Here is a 17,655-nt window from a genome sequence, read left to right on the forward strand (position 1 = left end):
AAAAAATTAGCTTTAACATATTAACAAAAGGAAAACAGAGACATTGATATGTAGAGTATGTTACTTAAGCCTAAGAGTTGTAAATGATAGTCAATGCTTACTTGCTCTCAGCCATGTTTTCTAAAGGTCAACATTAGATTTGAGGTAATAACACACTCTAGATGGAACTAAACATACATGTTAAGGAACAAAGGATGCTATAAATGGACACTAGGTAAGTGGAGTAAACCATTATTAGAACAACTGTTTTAAGAACAGAGGAGAACTGAAGCCTCACATAAGCTCATTGATAGGCTGAAAAATTAAACACTTGTATAATACAACATTGTTATCTACTTAAAAAGACAGCAACCAGAAGATACTCTATCAACCCAACTACCAACCTCCAATGGGTGAGGAGGTCTCTGTCTTGCTAGTCAATAACTTGCTCAAGGCAACTTCCTTGTCACTCTTGCTTTCTTACCTCAATTTCCCTTTCGGGATTCAAATCATGATCCCACAGGATGATCTTTCGGTCTTTCCCACCTCCAGTTAGCAGCATCCCATTCCTCATTTGACAGAGTGTGAACACACTGCCATCGTGAGCTTTGATTTGTCTGCTTATCTGATATACTCCTACATGCACAGAAAGAAAATAATAAAGAACACTACTTGTTTTTTCACCTGGGGTTTACAAGAAGCTGTGACTTTTGGCAGAAGAATAAAGAAACTGTATAATAATGATTACATTTGGACTGTCATGCTATTAGTAATGCATCAGTATTGCAAACACAAGGTGGTAGTGTTTTCTTGCAGGATTAAAAGATAAAACAAAGGGCCTGCCTTTCTGAACAGACACTTTTTTGGAGATTGATTGTCCTACAACTTGTGAAGGCAAGAACAACAACTATTTGCAAAATGCTTTCTGTTATCTAAGGGAACACAGTTTTTCCAGATGCAAGAAAAACTGTCCTTTAGAGTCAATAAATATTTAGAAAGTCATTATTAGAAAAGAATTATTTTATTAAAAGAAACTCAAAAGACTTGTTGTCCAGAGTCTTATGGGAATAAAAAGCAAATTATTTATAGCAAAGTTTCCAGGATGCATGAATCTAATATCTAATGCTGGATGTTGCCTCGCTTAAAAATAGTATAACCAGCATTTGGAATCTATCGATATAGCAGTCTACCCAAAGGAAAACACTAGGAAGAATGAAAGAGAGATGAGAAAAATCGAACAACAAAGGTAGCAAAGGAAGCCGTCTGCATCCTAATCAGGTCTTCGTGTCAAAAAGAACTGCTGTAGGAAAGTATATTTTTAAAAAAGCAATATTCTGGTGTTTTGAGACTTGCATATTTTCAAATAGCAGTCACAGAAAAAGCCTAAAACACCCAAATAAATACGAGCTTAACTTTGCTGACTCTGCTAAAGTCAGTTCAAGTCTGCATGCTTCACACTATGAAAAAGAGTTTGAGATCAAGTCCTGTCACTAATCTTAAGGTGATAAACTAACTAAAAGATACCAAATTCAATTAAGCCAATGTAAATAAATGTCCTACTTGATATCTTCTAAGACTATACTGTGAAAAGGTTATTTTTGCACAAGAACTTCAAAATTAAACATCGGATAATTTGTTATATTACTTTTCCATTGCAGTTAGTTTAAAAGACTAAGAACAAGATTTACCTACAAAAACAGACTTACCGTTAAAAATTTACTTTTTACATGAATGTTTTCCTGGCATACCAATTTAAACCAGACAGTTTGAAATAGCTGCCAAGTAAAATAAATTATCCTTGAATTTAGAAGTTACCTTAGGGCTCAACTGTGCCAGGTCTGCATATGCTAGGTAACAAATCATTTTCCTTTCTTTTTTACTAAAGCTTTGCCCTAAAGAGTAAGTTTAACCCAGATTTCAAATCAGATGGGTTTTAAAGTATATTTTACAGCCAAGATGAGTAGTTGCTAAACCAGATACTGTTATTTGCATAACTGGTACAACTAAGCATTATATCTTTCCTTCACATACAAGTCATATTAACATCAGCTTCCATACTTAATGGTATTCCTCTGAGAGCAAGCATGGTACTACATATGCCTTAAGAGGCAAAGGTAGCCTGCAGAATTCCTCAAACTGATCCTACAGCCCTTTTCAAATCTCAAGATGAAAGGAAAGCTGATTAACTGCACATTTTTTTAAATGCAAAACTTCTACATAAAGTAGTTTTCATTCATTTCAGGCAGTCTCATTAATTATTGAGAAACTCTAGATTTCTCTTAAGTCAGCAAATTCATGAAGCTTGAAGGAGTTTAGTACCACTTGTTAATAATAGAAAGTATACACCCTTAGTCAGGCCTGTTTCCCTATTCCTTTTCTTATGCAATCCTTTATGTTTGCCTTCTACAGACTATCTAACATCTGCAATTAACTGTGAATGTATCCTACCTTTAGGTCCTTTTCCTGGAGTAGATTCTACAGTAGTTTTGCCCCATATAAGTATTATCCCACCTGAGTCTCCAGTGAGCACATCACCATTTCCCAAAAAAGCCAAACACTGAACAAATTTGGGTTTTTCATATTTCTGAAACAAAATAAGTGAAAGAAAGGGATAATTGCTTGTACTCTTTATGTAATTAGTATAATGTATTCACACCCATACACCCTGTATACATGTAAGCAGAATTTAACCTTTTTTGTTTGTTTACCTCTCTGCTCAGTGAGTGATAACAATGGAGCAAATTATTTACAGAAAGTGTGAGCAGATCGTTCCATTGATTTAAAACTGACCTGATATCAAGACATTCTTACCCCAAATATTCCCTGCTTCCTTGATAATGAATTGCCACTCCATGTCCAGAAAAATATATGAGATTTGCCACATGTTATTATAGTATTTGCATCAGTTGGATGAAATTCTACAGCAAGAACAACTTCATTTGTAGTCTGAAATAACATCAGAAATAGTATTTATTCAGATGGCACGTTCACTACTAGAAACACATGTAAAATCCCAAGTTTCAGAACAGAGATTTAAGGAATCAGACAGCTCATTGTATACTTGAAAGAATCCATAAGTGTTCTGTGCTAAATCAACTGTCTGAATGAATGTACATATAATTTTTCTATTTCTTTTTTTACATTCATAAGAGATCTTTATAAAAATGCAGTAGAAAAAGTCAGGGGTTTACATTCACTTTTTAAATCACAAAAAGATCCTAACTTCTAGAATAACTAAGACTTCTGCCATTGGAAGTGAATGATGTATAAAAGACACTCTCCTGGGTTGAAAAATCTTCTTCGTTTTCACACAGACTGGTTTGCTATTCTGGATCACAAAGCTGTGACAGAGGCAACTGAAACTGTAACACAGTAGGATTGTATCCATCATTCTCTTTCTGAAAATCTATATAAATTAGTTTGGTTTCTTTTTTCCTCTCCTTTCCTTTTCACAAAGAAGAAAAAGAGAAGCCTGCTAACTCAAAACTCTGAAACATAGGGTCCAGCCTTTGTATTTTTACTGGCTGCATAGACTTTGACTGAATTACTAACACCTCAGTATTTTATTCTTTACCAACAGATTTTACAAACATAAATTAACTGGTCATTTCTCTATCTTCTAATATATATTCAACCATATTGTCTTGGAAGACAATCTCCTGGAGGCAATGACTCTCTAAAACACATAAGTAAATGCATCAACGCACTTACTTCTGAGGGATTTAAGCCCATGCTTTGAAGGGGTGTACACAAAAGTGCTGCTGAATCAGCACTTGTGAGTGTACCCTTTCCCACTTCACCACTCGGGCTCACTTCAGGAAAATAACCTTCTTAAGTTTAATTTTTTATTAATGGTCATAGATATTGAATTATGCTTCTCACACACAGTTTCCTCCACATGAGCAGATCTGCTATATCCACAAATTCTATGAAAACTAAGGACTGAAAAATTTAATGGAGTTCAGCTGGGAAAAGGCTTCTGTTTTGCATCCCAGCTCAAGGGATGAAACTCTGCTCATACTAGCTATTGAGGAAGGCACTTGAGATACTGCAAGATCAAGCCCTAAATGTGAATAATTGCTGAAGGGCAAGCTGTCCCTGCCAAATTTGTTTTAGCCAATTTTGAAACATCAAGGAAGTCCCTGGAGAGTGAAAATAGTCAAAACACAATGTCAATAAAAGGGGAAATACAAAGCATATGCCACATAGCTTCACAAGAAATATCAGCAAGGAAATGAAAATACTGACATAGAATTGCATTAAAACTTACAGAATAGAATATAATTAGTATTGGTTAACATAATTTAAAGAAAATAGGTCAAAACAATCTGAAATTTCAAGTTTGTAATCATATAGACATATATGTTGGTAGAGTATTCCACTTGCTGATTCATGATTTAAAAAAATAAAAAATGCTCAGTTGCACATCTATGTAATATCTCTGTGCTTGATAATGTATGATGTGTCTCAAAATATGGACTTCATTAGCAAGTTATTATTGGATTGGGTGTTTCTTGTGGAATAAACTTTCAACAAACATTGAGCACGACACCTCTGAATACTACTCATCAATTAGAAATTTAGAAGATTATGAAAGAAACAGGAAAGCAGACAAGATGGCAATCTACAAGAGTACTAAAAGGGCTTCAAATGAGAAGAGACACATACTGAGAATCAATGTCTGGAACTAGATTTCAGGCAAAAATAAAAATAAGAAATGTCTAAACGTTTGTTGGTTTTTTTTTAAAATAAACAACTACAGACTGAATCATCACTTCAGTTTCTTGAAGTTCCCAGGGTTTGTTTTTTGTTTTTTTGTTTTTTTTGTTTTTTTTGTTTTTTGTTAGAAAAATATTAGAGAATTGCTTTATCTGGATTGCCTCTTAGGGGTGAGTAAAATGTAATTGTAAGTGCTCCAATATTCAAAACCCTTCCAATATACAGGTTAAGAATACATTTCTTTTCTGCCCTTACACAAGCCAGCAGTATCACACAGTTGCAGTTTCCAAGGATGATCAAATTTGTGTGTCTCAAACTGTTGTATTTATGGGAATAAATCCACTTGTATTTTGAAACGTTAATTTGTGCAGTAATTACCTTTATTTCTGCTATTTTTGATTTCCTCTGCCAATCCCACACAGTGAGCATATGCTCATTTGAGTCATCAATTACACACAAATGAGTACCAGAGTCCTAAAGAAAAAAGAAAAAAGAAAGTGCTAACAAAGTGATACCATACTCCACCAGAAACAAGGCAGGGCAGTAGTATTTTAAAAAACCACAAAGGTAGAAATAAAAATTAAGCGTCTTTTTAAAGTAATTATAATCTCGATATATCTGGTATTTTCCTTTTCTCTTACAGACAGACATAGATTTTAGCACAGTCTCACAAAAAGTGACCATGCTTCAAATAATATTCTAGGAAAGCTTTAAAAAGTATCTTACCAAGTCTCTCCCTTTTAGTTTGTCTTTGTTGGTGTCTTTTTTTGCTCTGTTGTTTGCAATAGCACCCTAGTAGCAAAGAGGTTTCTCCCTTTTTCTATTCTGCAAGTGTTTTATTTTTCCTCAGGTCTCAGAGGACAGACACACAGCTCAACTTGCATTCTTTTCTTAAATGTCACCATCACATACATACAATTTTACATTATTGAATTTTGCAAACGCATCTCATTTTTTCCTTCTGGAGTATTAACTACCAGCAGTTTCAACATATAGTTGGTAAAACTGCAGGAAATGTAACACTTTCTGAATAAATGATGCCTACAGAGCAAAAGACTGGCATCAACGCATTGAATAACTGAAATGGCTTACTTTGAACAATTTTATAACAAAATGATAAATATGTCTATATGGAATTAAAATAGCAGACAGAAAATCTTAGAACAAAAACATACTTATTCACAGCAACACATACTTGCACAAACCAGTTGTTTCAAAGGCATGTGTAGAAAGATTTGAAGGAGGCCTTATTTATTTTAAATTCAATTCTTGCTGTTCAACCTCATCCTCTAACAAATTGTGAAAGTAGAGGTGGCCGAAATTTTTACCCCCAAATACTATCATGAGCAGTAATATGCAAATATACATGTCGATTTTTAAATGGAAAGAAACCCTGAAGACAGCATTGGCGGCATACACAGCTCTTCAATAGATTAATTAAATTAATGTGGTTAAGAACACAGTTTTAGATACTGCACATTCACAGTTTCTAACTAGTGAGGAATGATGTGAGACTATAATAAGGTATCAAAACCAGTTTCAGCTGCAAAATAGAACTACTAAAAAAAAAAAAGGTGATCAAAAATTCCTTAGGCTTTTTTGTTTGTTTTGTTTTTAAAATGATGGAACATATACTTATTCATCTTGAAAAAAATAAAGTATCAGAGTTAAGAAATTTTATTGATTTGTAGTGTGACAGGAATGACAGTACTCCTTTCATATCATTCTATTTTATTTATACTACCCCCATTTGTAATAAAAAAAAAAAAAAAAAAAAAAAAAAATTGACTAAAAGACAAAATCTAGATATAACTAATGTAGCAACATTTCAGTGTTAAGTGAAACTGCAGCAAGAGAGTGTAAGCATTTCTTTCCAACAGGTCACCCAGTGACACCACTGAGTCTCAAATCTTGGAGATATCCAGAACTCATCTGGACCATAGCCCTGAGCAGCCCGCTCAGGTTGAGCCTCCATGAGCAGGATGGTGCATGAGGTGATATCCACACCTCCCTTTTCCACCTTACCTGTCCCGTGAATCTCTTCCTCTATTAGCAAAATACAGTAGATGCTCTTTTTCTGCATTTTTTATTTTTTAGACATATTAATTCTTCTTGCTGGGATGCAAGAATCACAGCCTGGGTTTTCAGGAGGTCTGATATGTCTCAGTGATTTCGTGAAAATGAAAAGGCAGCTTAAAGATTAAAATATACACATATTTTACAAAAAAATAAACTTATTGCCAATTTTGAAATGAGAACTTTATCAATGCCAAGTAGCACACCTCCATTTGCTACTGATTTTTCTGATAAATTCTGTAGGCCCAGAAATAAGAGGGTTTTTTTCCCCTCCTATGCAGAAGTAGAGGCACAAATTGAATGAATTATTCCTCAGGAAAAGACAGCACAAGACAATATGTTGTGGGGTTTTTTTAATTTCCTGTTGCTGGAAAAACCTAACTCCAGCTGTGCAAGCAGAAAAGTTACCCTTTCATCAGAACTCCCTAAAACTTGTCTTTGTGAACCTCACTAACGAACTTGGTTTTAACATCCAAACAGAAAAACAAGTCCCTCAAACAAAACAAAATGACCAAATCCAGCATGGACTTCAATTTCTAGTTACAGTTTTTCTTGCCTGCTATTTATTCACTGTACTAGTTTATTACCACAATTTTACATGTGCAATTTCCTGTTTTCCAGCTAGCTTGCTGTCAGCTGGTTTTATAAAGTATATATAAACTTTACTGACACACTTTTAATACCAAAACAGACCAGCTAGACAACCATATACAAAATCTCCAGAGATTTCCTTCCTGTTTACATAGGACTGGATGAATTATTTAACACACCAAGTAATTGCATCCATCTTACCGCTTTTGAAAAATCCAAACACCCCACTCCACGCTCGAAAGTCCCGAGGCCAATAACCTGCAGTGTCACCAGGCTCACCGAGTCCCATACTCTAACATGGGGCTGCAGAGGCTGTGTGAAAAGCAACGGGACAAATAGTGTCATCAACAGTGAAAGCATCATATTCAGGTGCCAAGTTTGGTTAAGCAGATGCTGACTGAATTACAAACTGCAGACCAAAATGCAGGATGACTTGAGTTAACGATGCTGCTGGATAGTATCTTAAAGCTCCAAAGGTGAGAGTCAAGACAATCTTGCTCCCTGTGTCTGGGCTACAAACATGGCAGTCATGCTGTCAAGGCAGGAAATTAAGTATGGTGGCATTTGGTAGCTGTGAAAAATCAATCTTTGCCCAACTTAAGTCATTGAACAAATAATGGAAGTCATCTTGCATTTCAGACCCCAAACATAGCAATCTTATATAACAACTGAAAATAATGATAAAACCATGGGGTTTTTTTAATAAAGTAGGAAAAAAATAAAATAAAAAAATAAACCCTGGTGCACCAAGTCCCCTAACCGTCACCAAACACTCAGTTAAAATGCCCATGGCTGTATTTCATACAAGTACTATTCCAAACTAGCTTAGCTTCATAAATGTGAAACAATCACAAAAACGTGGGAATTAAGCTGGTTTAAGACAGCATTCACCATAAAAAGCGACAATAAATCATCCCACTGTTGGAACAAACAAACCAGCCCTAACAAGAGAGTCAACAAACATTCAGTGGAAACCATAACAACATCTATACCAAAAAACCCACATCAATTTCTTACAAAATTTAAGAAATTAAGTTGAACATCTGAGTAAGGGCTATAGTTAATGTGTTTCTACATCTTGTAGCATCTGTCTTCTCCCCGCCCCCTCTTTTTTTTTCCTCTTTAACTTCGTGAAGAAAATTCAATTACTCAAATTCTGACAGTCTGCCAAGAGCCAGGGACAAAAGCATTTAAATGCACTTGCTCTCAAATGAGCAAGTTTTAAGAAAGCTTGACACACCTTCCGTGAATTCTCAAAGATGGTTTCCTCTTCCATGAAGCCTTAAGAGTACACTGACTCATAGAACTGGGGACTTGTTCTCTCTGAGAGAAGACTTATTGAAAGAAATGTGACAGAAATTATGTGGCCTCATAAAACAATTACAAGCTTCACATTTGCTTGCAGAATTAAAATTGAGTTTCCTGTGTCACAGATAAAGCTTTATGAGGTTCTGCTCTTTTTCATGATGGCTGAGTTCTTAGTTGTTAATGTCTTATGCTAGAGATATAGGCTGTTACCTTAGAAACAGCAAAGTATCTCAGTAAATGCAGTGCATAAAATAAACTGCAAACAGAAGGTGAAGATGAGATTGAAAAAAAAAACCAAACACTTTTTCCTGATTTTCAAAACAAGATACTACTGCTCAACAGCTCTATTACTTACCCTTCCATCTTTATCCACTCCAGCTAACTGTCCTGTTGCAATTCTAATTTTGTCTGGATGAACTGCAAGACTAAGACAGACAGAAATATGACTTGCTTTTGCTGTCATAGGTCTTCAAAACTGAGAGGTTTTTTGTAATTTTTATTTCTTTCTCAACAGAAGCCCATGAAGATACTTATGGTCCTAATCCCACTTTTAATGAGTCAGCTTGAATGTTTTTCATCAGACTATTTCATTACACACTGTACTGATGAGTTGATCAGGCTCTTGTGATGGCTGCTGGCACACAACCAGGAGTGCCAGAAGAGCCACCTCTACATGCGCTCTGGCAAATCTAAGGTTTGCACTATATCAGGGGTCCACCGTAACAAAACATATATTGTCTCATGATTAACTTCCTACACAGACTTATGTGCCATATTTATAAACACTACAGCATATGTTATGTGTAAACCTACAGATAGCATGAACCTGGAGAAAAAAACAGCTGAAAAGTTGGCTGAGGGCTTATGCACCCAGGAGTCAGGGATTACTGCCACTTGAAATGAATTACTGATGTAATTGTACTAATGAAGTTCTCCAGTATGGTGCACTACTGGTTTAAGTACAAATCTGCTTTTGATTATCACATTTTTCTTTGGAGTTGATGTGAAAAAACGGATTTCAGAGTACACATCCTCTTAGTCCTTGTGATTTTTTGACCAACCTTCTTATTTGCTTTCTCTGTAAAATTACAAAGGTGAAGAAAGCCATGAAAACAGGAAAGGGGGACCAAGGGGAAGTCTGAAGATGTCAGAATGATGGACACCAAACACATTTACAATTCAAGCTAGTTTTTTGAATGAAAGTGAAGAACACAAGACTGACAGCATTCCTCCCACAGGAAGCAATTACAGTTATCAAAGCACAGCCAGGAGAAAAGAGGTTCAAATGGCGACTGTTCTTCATTCAGGTAGGGAGCTTATGTTCACCATTACATTGTGTGCCCTACTCTTCAAACTAACATCGTAAAATCAGCAACTGCCTTTGCACCCATAATGTTGGCTTCAATTTCCTTGCTTCTCTCTTCTGTTTTGCAAATATCCTTCTAATTTCCCAGATAGCCTTAATACTTTGGTCTATTAAAAAATGAGAAAATTTTTGCTCAGTTTTCCATTTGGTTTTCTAATTCTCCTTTAAGACTAAGCCTTTGCCATACTGCCTGTAAATAACTGATTTAGAATTAGGCTGACAATTTTTAATTTCTGGAACATCTATTTAGAATAATTTACGCGAAGACTCTTTCTCTAATCTGGCACTCTTTGATTGTCTATATATCCTGTTGTTTTACAAATAAACCAGAAATCCTAAACTAGCACGGACTGCTCTAGCACCATTAATTTGTGCAATGTTTACTACAGTGAAATCTACAGGGATTGATGAAACAGAACATAACTACAATTACGATGACATTAATGAGCTCTTACATACAGTGGGAGAGAATAAAACCCCCACATTTCCACATTATTACACTCATACTTACATGAAAATGTCATATACTAACCATTTAACGCAGTCTGTATGACCCAAGTAGTGTCGCTGAGTTCTCTCCTCATAGTTAAATAGTACCACCACTGATGCTATGAAATATACAATTTCTCCGGTAGGAAGGAGGTAAACATTGGCTCGACAGTCTCTTCCACGATACCCATATCTATACATATATATTTAATTTTTTTTTAAGTCAAGGTTTTCATAATCAGTATATACCAGAAACAAAACAAAACACCTGGTGGTTGTTTGGTTTTTTTTCTAAAAGGATTCCTAGGGAGCTCTCATGTCAGCAAAGGCCCTTTAAGTTTTTCCTCTGGAACTATAGCACAATTTCAGTTATACAGTTTAAAAAAACCAAACCTCATACAATTGGACTTAAGGAAACAAAATCCCTTAAAAGGTGATGCTCGTTGATGTTAAAAATAAAATATGTAAGACACAGTGAAGTAAAACAAATACACTTTTATAATTTTATAAAAACCTCCATGTGAAGTTTCATTAGGTAACAGCAGGACTCACTGTTCTGATTTAACATTTTTTACAGCAACAGAACTGTGCATCTGCACCCCAGGCACCAGAGTATTACTTTCATTTGGCCTTTTAAAAACAAGCGTGTGAAAATTCCTAATGCCCTTTAGAAAAAGGCAAGCTTCTGCACAGCAGCTGCCAAGTTCAGGAAATATTTCTTCAGACTCTTTTAGAGTATTTTTAAAACAAACAAAACCCAAAAGGAACTGACACAGTGAAAAATATTCTATCCAAACCTACCCAAAACATATAAAAGAGATGATTTTTGCAGTAAACCTGCATGACTCCTAATGACATTCAGAAGTTTTACACACTGCGAACCAGCCTTGGTTAGCACTGATCAACTGTTATTACAACTCATTATTTCTTTGAAACAGGTGCAATTTTCTTCATCTAGACTATTAATGTGGCTGTCTGCCTGTATTTCAGTTCCCAGTGTCACCAGGTATGATTAACATCATTAACTCAGACTTTAACAGTAGCTCTGTAGCCTCAAAAAAATATAATTTTCCCGTTATGTCCTGTACTTTAGAGAACTCTTCACCTCACTGCCAATACACCTGTAACAGCAAGGAAAACATCGTAAATATATTAAGCAACTTTAGCTAAAGGATTCCAGTGTTAGGTCCTGGTTAAACAGGTAAATAAAAGGAAGTTAAAGACTCACATGGAGAAAGCTTGATGGATGAAACTGGCCCTTTCTCATAAATAAAATCAGGTGTGGCAGTCCAAGTTTGAGAGTATCTAAACTGACACCTCCTAAGCTGACGGCCTGGCCTCTATTCTGCTTGGAAATGGGCTACCTTTCTACCAAAAATCCCACCACACCACCTTTCCTCTTTTGCAGTCACATCAAGCCACAGGACTGCTATACTGCAGGAACACATTGCAAAATTAAACACATGCTGTAACTAAAAAATGGTTCCAAGGGGGACACTGCATTCAGTTGTCAATTAAATCTCTTTGAAGAGTACAGAAAACAAAACAGATTTATACCTTGCTGTCTTCCATTTATTACAGAACACCACAATGGCTCCTCTGAAGCTGCTTTGCTTAGCAAATGATTCACTGCTTTGCTTAGCAAATGATATTGAGAGAAATGCTGATACAACACAATGTTGAGGGCAGAAAAAAAAAAGGATGCCTCTTTCTCCTCTATCACTATTTACTTTCCCACTAAAATTCCCTCTTTCTTCTGTTTTAAACACTGATGGAACAAAAAGAGACTCCAAAATGGCCTGTTATAAAAAGAACAAGCCAAATGAAAACAACAAGACCACTGAACTCTCAAAAATGATGGGCTACCAACCAATGAAAATATTTTTTCTATCCTGAAGCACGAAGAACACTATTCTAAATACCTTCTCAGAGAAGAAAGGCAGATCTTATTAATCGGCTGTACACAGTAGGGAGTGTATTGGTAAGGATTTAGTAAGATGGACATCTTTGAACATTCATCCTAGAAAAGTATTAATGATTTACGCAAACATGCCTTTCCACAGCAGAAGGCTAACATGCAAAAATAAGGCTAAGTATTTTGGCACCCACCACTGAGCTCTGGCATTCATGAGGCTGCAAAAAATGCTTTTTTCAGTCCGTTCCTTTCCTTTACACCTCCTACATAATAAAGTACCAAAGAGCAGCTGCATTTTCTAGGACTGTGGTTTTTTAGGAGCATGTAAAGGAACAACTTATTTTGTGGGAGAAAATTTTTGCTTTCTTCACTCTCCATCCTGGAATATCTTGAGAGAAAATGAGAGGCATTTTTGCCTCCACAGAAGTTCTTTCCTTCTCCACCCACTCAGAACAAAGCAGCAGATATGTTAACACAATAAGTGACTCTCTCTCTCTCTCTCCAGAAAAAAAGCAGTGACACAACTTTGACACATAATTTCCACTAAATTTCAATGTTAAACTTTCAGTTAGACTGATGTTTCAACGAGGGAAATTCAGAAACAGTTGTCTTCATATTGTGAATGCTTCTCATCCGTGAAAAGGACTGCTTTGTCACAACATTTGATATGCTTAACAGCTTTTAGTTTTGGGTTTTTTTTGGTTTTAACTGGCAAAGAATATCTATGGCCCTCATGAAAAGTGATCCACTGTACACCAGAATTCAATAGTGCATTTACTGCTGGCTTCAATTATTCTTAGAAGAGCACCAATGCTAAAACTAGTTTTAGAAAACAGTAAGAAACATCCTCCAGAAACCAAGCTAAAGTCACTGCCTATCAATAGCAGCACTGACTGTGACCTCTGTAGCTGCTAAATAAGCCCATTTCACTATTAGTAGGAATGCTAGATATGCTTTAACCAGTTCTGAATTGCAGTACAAAAGGTTGCACTACAAAGCAGGGATACACAAACTAAAGTATTAAATTTAAATGAAATCACTCAGGAGCCAGACACAGTCAAGAGCTCAAATTTCCCTACGAGCTACATTATCTTGCAAAGCAGCTCGTGTTTCTTCAACCAAGAGTAATCTGCAGAACAGCCATAAGTTAAGTGTGTTCTGTTGAATCTACAGTACTGGGTATATTCAGTAGTTGAATATACCTGGTAGGACACAGTTCATCTAAAAAGGACATCCCCTCTCTCAAACCAACCAACCAACCAACCAACAAAAACAAACAAAAAACCAATGCCAAAACGCTTCTGTTCTTGCCTTGGAAGTTGTTCATAGTTGACTGGCATCTTCCAAAAGAGTAATATTGAAGGAAAACCCAATTATAAACAATTATCCAGAAGTCAGGAGAATTAAAGGTGTTCAAAACAAAACTTATAGATTGAACAACTCAACACTCAATTGACCTTTGAGTTGCAAAACAAACATTACTAAAATATTCTGTCAATAACTGTCCCTGACTTTTTAATAAGTTAACAGGCTTCAGTTTGCTATCATATTCAGCAGTTATGGCTGGCTTGCAGATTTCTTCTCCTTGCTAAACCTGTGTATGAAGTACAAGATCTTCTGCCATGGTATCTTCCTTGTCTCCAAAACCAAAGAGCAATTTTGTGCAACTTCATAGAGACCAGTATCCAGTCCTCGTAAATTTTACTGCCTTTTCCTCGTTGTTTTCTTCATCATCATATCCAGAAGATACCCTACACTCAAAAACATAGTGGTCTGATTTAGGATGACATTTCTTTAAACAGATTCCAAAAACATATGGACAGCCTATTTAGATTAGATTTATTTCACTTTAATTAGCCCTCATCAGGAAACAGTTTTAACCTGAACTTAAGGTCTTTGGACATTAAATAAGTGTGCCCGCACTGGGATTTGCACCTACTTAACTGAGGGTATGTTTTCATGATCAGTTTTCACCAGTCTAAAGTGCTCACTGCTGCTGAAAAAGTAGATCTGATCTTCCTCCAGTATTAGAGTTCCAGCCCTTGCATGTTTGTGGGGCAAATCAAATTAATGAGTTGATCCTGCTGAAAGTTAGCTCTGCAAAAAAGATTACATTTCAGCCAGATCAGTGACCCAATTCACTCCACAGTCATATGAGCGCCAGCATCAGCATCCAAGAGCTGTGACAGTAGGAAAGCTGGGCACCACAGCTTTGCAAAGCATGACCAAGAGCTCTGTTTTCTTTTCAGTCAGACTTTCAATCTAAAACTTTCCTCCATTGTGATCTAGGCTTCCACAGCCTCACTGAAAAGTTCAGAGGACATGAGCTCCACAGCTGCTCTTCATAACCAAGTACCCAACATTATTTGTTTCAAACATCTGTTAGTTAATAAAGGCGGGAAAAATAATAGAGAAATCTTCTTTCCTAAATCAAGTAACAAGGGGTGGCTTAAGATATATGTATGCCTTAAGTCACTAACAGATATGGTGAGAGAGGTAGGGGCAGTTTCTCTGTACATAACATATGAACAGTGTATCATCAATGTTCCTAAAACTCTTTCTGCTTTCAGACACATCAGAAGGATCAAACTTGAGATTATTATACCAACTCAAGTGCTGCCTAGGCATGTTATTTTACTGAAGTACTAAGAACCTTACTTATATAATCATAGCTTACTGGAAGAATCTGCAGATGAGGGGATGACAGGAAGACCCAAATGTGTGCAAAAACATGTCTCATAATGAACTTACCATCTGATCTACTAAGCCTGGAGACTTGTCATCAGCCACACACCAACTCCACTCTACAAATGATAAATTTACTTAGTGCGTTTAATGAAAACTAGTCTCCAAGAAATTAACCCCTTTGAAGGTGAAACACAGCAGCAGTGAGTGCAAAGGAAGGCTGCTTCTGCAATCCTTGCTCCACACGTAAGGACAGTGAGAAACTCAAGATCTTCCATAGCTCTAAAACCTCCCAAAAATGAACAGGGATTGGAAACTAACAATATTCCTGAACCCAAAGCCTACATTAATATAGTAGGAGGCAGAGTGTGGTATTTCTGAAACTGTAGCTCTCTAAAGACACTTTCTCTCACACTAAAAATACATTGCAATTAGTTTCAACAGCAAAGCAAACAAAGAAAAAGTCCAGCTTTTCTGTGCCTACATATTCTGCAGCTAAAAGTCATACTGTACAGCAGCTACAAACCATTTCAATTGTTATATTAAATTGAACATTTCCCCCCACTTCTAAGTAATTTTTATCTCTGAACAGAGAAGACACAAGGCCAGATTCTAAAGAAAAAAAAAGAAAAAGCAAGACAAGAAAAAAGGGAACAGCAAGTAGTTACTGATATCAAGGATACACCCACTCCAGTTTTAACTTCTCAGGAGGCAGCTCTGTCCTAATATCATCATAGTTTTCTACATCAGAAGGAATGAACATTGTGATTGGTCGACCTCGCATGAACATCTTGATATACTCTCCCTCTGTTGAAACAAAAAAGCTTATTAATTATGTGGCAAGTTTACACAAGAAATAAGCACAAAAGAAACCAGTAATAAGCATAGAGATGCAGATAATACTTGTGATAGAACAATTATTTTTGAAATGTGAGCTCAGTAAAGGCCCAGATTTTTATTTTTAAAAAAAAAAAAACCCAGAAGACTAAAACACACACGCACACACACACACACACACACAAAGTAAGCGTTAGTTGGATTTGTGAAAGAACATACTGAGCATATAACATTTTAGACATGCAAATTAAATTACAAAGGCAAATTTCAAATCCAAATTAAAATCAGAAATTGAATAAAGAAGTAGTTATAGAATCACAGGATAAGGTATTTCAGCTTGAAGCGGACCTCAGGAAGCCTTCAAGTCCAACCTCTGGGTCAAAGCAGGCTCAGCCATGAGGTCAGACCAGGTTGCTCAGGGTTTTGCCTAGTCCAGTCTTGAAAACCTCCAAGGATGGAGATGGCACAACCTCTCTTGGTACCTGGCTGTTTGCCAGCACCCCCAGGGCCTTTCCCACAAACCTGCTCCCTGCAGCCTCTCTGTCCCCAGCCTGTATATCCCTGCCAGGGGGTCTTCTTTCCAACAGGCACAGGACTTGGCATTTGTCCTTGCTTAATTTTGTGAGGTTCCTGCAGGCCCATCCCTCCAGCCTGCCCAGGTACTCCTGGTTGACAGCTCTACCCTCCAGCATATCAGCTAGGCTCCCTGGTCTGCTGTCATCTGCAAACATGAGTGTGTACTGTGTTGCCTGTTCCAGGTCATTGCTAAAGATATTAAACAGGACAGGTCCAGGACAGACCCCTGCAGGCTCCAATTGTTACCTACTGGCCACCCATTAATCACGATGGCCTGAGGCCAACCATCCAAGTGGTTCTTTTACTCACTCTGCTGCCCACCTATAAAAACCATAACAACCAAGCTAAGACTCAAGGATACTGCAGGAAAAAGTGTCAAACGCTTTGCTGAGGAATATAGTGTGAAATTATGTATCATCACAAACTAATACACTAACCTGAATTATTAATTTTTTTAATCCCAATTGCATGCTACTGCATATTGCATTATGTCCTGAAGTACGGAAGAAAGCAACAGCTCCTAATGACTCCAGCAATAGCATTGTCTGTAGCTGTGACCAAAATACATGTATATCTCTGCTGGGGCATCTGAGAACCTCACAAGCCTTTAGGAGTTCCTTTTCAAGGAACATGAGATCATTTTCCATCAGAGAAAACTAATTACAGAGTAGCTGAGTGGCTTGGTCAAACACATTAGTTAGTCACTGGAAAGTAAATCATCTGGATTTAAAGAATACATGATTGTGACTAGTATTATTAGGCACCCTACAGGAGTCCCCCTCTACACTATGACAGTAATAATTTTCTAGCTTCAGAAGACCAGAAAAGCCCTTGGAGACTTATAAAAGCCTTTCTGTCCTACCCACACACCACAACCAGCATGGTAGTGCTGTTTAACTATGGTTAAATCATGCCTCAAATCCACAATAATTAATGCCAGCCTTCAACACTGCTGACACAGGAGTTTTATTCCAAAAACCACTGATAACAAAGACCCAAGTATTTCACTAATTTTGCATCATTGAATGGTAACTTTTTATCACTCTTCAACTTCTTTAGTAATTAATAACCATTAATATAACTAATAGCAGAAACCCAAAGTAATATAATACTC

General features: G+C 36.6%; 1 protein-coding gene across 7 annotated transcripts in view; it reads right to left on the reverse strand.

The window, feature by feature from the left end:
- Positions 1–17,655, reverse strand: part of EML4 (EMAP like 4) — a 166,695-nt gene that overhangs the window by 22,965 nt on the left and 126,075 nt on the right. For all 7 annotated transcript variants that reach the window (XM_074897121.1, XM_074897123.1, XM_074897119.1 and 4 more), the window contains 8 exons: positions 15,812–15,935; positions 10,572–10,721; positions 9,029–9,098; positions 7,567–7,677; positions 5,077–5,172; positions 2,791–2,925; positions 2,428–2,563; positions 464–615 (listed from right to left, as the gene is read on the reverse strand). In XM_074897121.1, coding sequence (XP_074753222.1) covers positions 464–615; positions 2,428–2,563; positions 2,791–2,925; positions 5,077–5,172; positions 7,567–7,677; positions 9,029–9,098; positions 10,572–10,721; positions 15,812–15,935 — 974 coding nt within the window. The remainder of the gene's footprint in view (positions 1–463; positions 616–2,427; positions 2,564–2,790; positions 2,926–5,076; positions 5,173–7,566; positions 7,678–9,028; positions 9,099–10,571; positions 10,722–15,811; positions 15,936–17,655) is intronic.

The sequence above is a fragment of the Athene noctua genome, chromosome 1 (genome assembly GCF_965140245.1).
Source record: "Athene noctua chromosome 1, bAthNoc1.hap1.1, whole genome shotgun sequence".
NCBI lineage: Eukaryota > Metazoa > Chordata > Aves > Strigiformes > Strigidae > Athene > Athene noctua.